The 2,640-nt window shown below is 62.7% G+C and overlaps 2 protein-coding genes across 2 annotated transcripts in view; one reads left to right on the top strand and one right to left on the bottom strand.

Moving 5' to 3' along the window:
* Nucleotides 1-1,923, bottom strand: part of ABCD1 (ATP binding cassette subfamily D member 1) — a 17,479-nt gene extending 15,556 nt beyond the window's left edge. Inside the window, exon 1 of the mRNA XM_006915278.3 lies at nt 672-1,923. Within this exon, the coding sequence (XP_006915340.1) occupies nt 672-1,580 (909 nt within the window). The 5' untranslated portion in view covers nt 1,581-1,923. The remainder of the gene's footprint in view (nt 1-671) is intronic.
* A 576-nt stretch (nt 1,924-2,499) lies between these two features.
* Nucleotides 2,500-2,640, top strand: part of BCAP31 (B cell receptor associated protein 31) — a 25,705-nt gene continuing 25,564 nt past the window's right edge. Inside the window, exon 1 of the mRNA XM_006915277.3 lies at nt 2,500-2,587. The gene's annotated coding sequence lies outside the window, so the exon portion shown is untranslated. The remainder of the gene's footprint in view (nt 2,588-2,640) is intronic.

Raw genomic sequence — 2,640 nt, 5'->3', positions numbered from 1 at the left:
TCCTGCCGAGGTGGAGGCCCCAGGCCCAGCATCCCTGGCTCGGGGCCTTGGGGAGACGGCTGAGCCTGCAGCCTGGCTGGCCCGCGGGCTCAGACGGCGGAGCCACTGACCCGGAGTGCCAAGCGCCGCCACTGCTGTGGCCGCAGTGCTGGTTGCTGCTTGTTAACCTCCGCTTGGGCTGAGTCATGCCCATAATGCCTGCCTGCCTGGCCGGCCGGCTCGGCTGGACGCCAGCCTTCAAAGGGTCCAGGGGCCCAGGAGGGATGGGCAACAGGCCACATCCCACCATCCCTGCTCCCAGACACAAGAGCCTCCTCTGGGCTGGCTGCAGGAATGGGGCCAGCCAGGAGCTCCAGCATCTTGAACCGCTAGGATCTGTAGCTCCAAGGCCAGGATAACCTCACGGAGGAAGGGAGGAAGCAGAAGTGGCCTGGAGCATGCAGGCAGTGGGCCCAGGGCAGTCCCCACCCAGCCATCCTGCTTCTCTATTTCTGTGCCTAAGTCTGGGCTGCCCAAAGCCCCGGCCATCCCCAGCCTCCCGCCCGCACCTTTGGCATCAACTCCAGCCAGCCCCTGGGCCTTCTGTGCCATTCACGGCTGCCTGCCCCCCAGGCTTCCCAGCCACATGCTTTTCTCCATGCTCGGGAGAAAAGCACCCCAACCTGCCCCACCTCGTGGCCCCCATAGAAGGCGATCTCCTCTGAGTTGGCCACCACGCGAGAGTGCATGTAGCGCAGCTCCCCCTTCCGCCGCGCCTCCTCTGCCACCAGTTCGCCAAACTTGGGCGAGAAGGCTCGCAGCACGTTAGCTGTGAGGAACACCACGAGGCCAGCAATGGCCGAGGGCCAGGCCGTGCCAGCTCCACGGGAGCGAGCCGTTTGAATCAAGGTGTAGGCAGTCACGGCCACATCCAGGAGCGGCTTGGTCAGGTTCGAGTAGAGATGGGCCACAGAGGCAGCAAAGGCCACCACATCCTCTGTCAGGGACTGGTCAGGGTTGCGAAGCCGCCCGTCCATGTTACTGACTCGGTAGTAGGTCTGCTGGGAGAAGTAGAGGCTGTAGGCGTGGGCCACTAGACGGCTGCGGAAAGACAAAGCCAACTGGCCCTCTAGGAAGCGGATGGCACTGTTGATGAAGGTGGCTGGGAGGGCGATGAGGAGCCATTGCAGGAGCTGCCAGCCGAAGGCCCGAGGGTCCTTTCTCACGATGCAGCGGGCCAGCCGTCCGTCCAGGCGGGCCACGTATACTGACAGGAAAGTCCTGCTCACAAGGGCCGCTGAGTGCAGCACCAGCAGCCCCGTCTCCCGGCACAGGATCCTAGGGAAGAGCAGCCTCAAGAGCCACAAGAGTCGCTGCAAGAACACCCGGTTCACACCAGCCTTGGTTGCTGAGGCCACTGTGGCCCCGGAGACCTCCTGTGTGGACTCGCCTGCAGGCAACTGAGGGGCCCTGGCCGGAGCCAGGCACTGCCGCAGCAGGGGGTAGATTTTGTGGGCTCCATAGGCTGTGAGGGCTAGGACCACAGCTGTGCGCTTCAGTGTGGTCACCCGAGAGAGCCGGGGGGTGGAGAGCACCGGCATGTCACCTGGGCTGGACGCACGGGGCTGGGACTGGTGCCTGAGCCAGCAGTTGAGGCAGGTGGCTGGAAGAGTTGTTGCTCTGACCCCAGACTTGTTATCTAGGCAACTGGAAATCTTGCAGTAGTCCCTGAGACTGTTGCTCTAGGCCACTGGGGTGGTGCTGGGATCCCTGGTGAGGTGGGCTCAGGTCCCTCCAGGGTCACGCCTCTTCAGACAGCGAAGTGGAGGAACTTGTCAGTCTCCTAGCCCCTAGGGTCAGAGCCTCAACAGGGCTCGGTCAGGGAGGGCGTTTCTTCCTCTCCACCTCCACCTCCTCCTTCTTCTCCTCTTCCTCCTCCTCCACCTCCTCCTCCTCCTCCTCCTCCTCCTCCTCTTACTTCTTCCCCAACAGAGAAGCTAAAATAAGTTGAAAGAGATTACATAAAACTTACTCAAGGGCACAACTAGAAAATTAATGGAGCCTGGCTTCAAAGGCAGATTTCTCTGACGTCAGAGGAACTTCTAATGTAGCCATGCATTAGTCTCCACCTCTCACTTAGCATAGTTGTAGAAATATCTTTGGATGTATGAATTTGCCCATTCATCCATTCATCTACATACACATGAAATTAATACAAGGCAGGAAGAGCCTGGGTGCATGGCGCTCCACCCCGTTCTGGCCCCACGGTTGGGCCCCGCCCCCTCCTTGGACCACAGAGACGTGGGAGGACCGCGCGGGCTAGAGAAACGGCCCCTCGTGTTCCCGCCAAGGCCCCGCCCTGCCTCCCTGCACGCCCAGGGCGCCGCTTCTTTCCCAGTCCAGGGCGTTGGCGCCTCGGCTCGACGTCGGGGGGCGGGATGGAAAGCGGCAGTGGGCGGAGCCTTCGAGGCTTCGCTTCGGTTGGGGGAGGGGCAGGGCACTGCACGCGCTTCCGGTTTCCGGCTGCGGGGGAAGGGGCGGGGCCAGGGCCGGAGTGAGAGAGTTTGGCGGCAGTAGCGGGGCGTGTGAGGTGTCGGTGGGAGGCTCGGTGAGCGGTTCCGCGCGCCTGGTTGAGCTCCGCGGTCGCCGAGGTCCCTCAGG

The sequence above is a fragment of the Pteropus alecto genome, unplaced genomic scaffold (assembly GCF_000325575.1).
Source record: "Pteropus alecto unplaced genomic scaffold, ASM32557v1 scaffold396, whole genome shotgun sequence".
In the NCBI taxonomy this organism is placed as follows: domain Eukaryota; kingdom Metazoa; phylum Chordata; class Mammalia; order Chiroptera; family Pteropodidae; genus Pteropus; species Pteropus alecto.
This window is presented reverse-complemented; position numbering and strand designations above follow the sequence as displayed.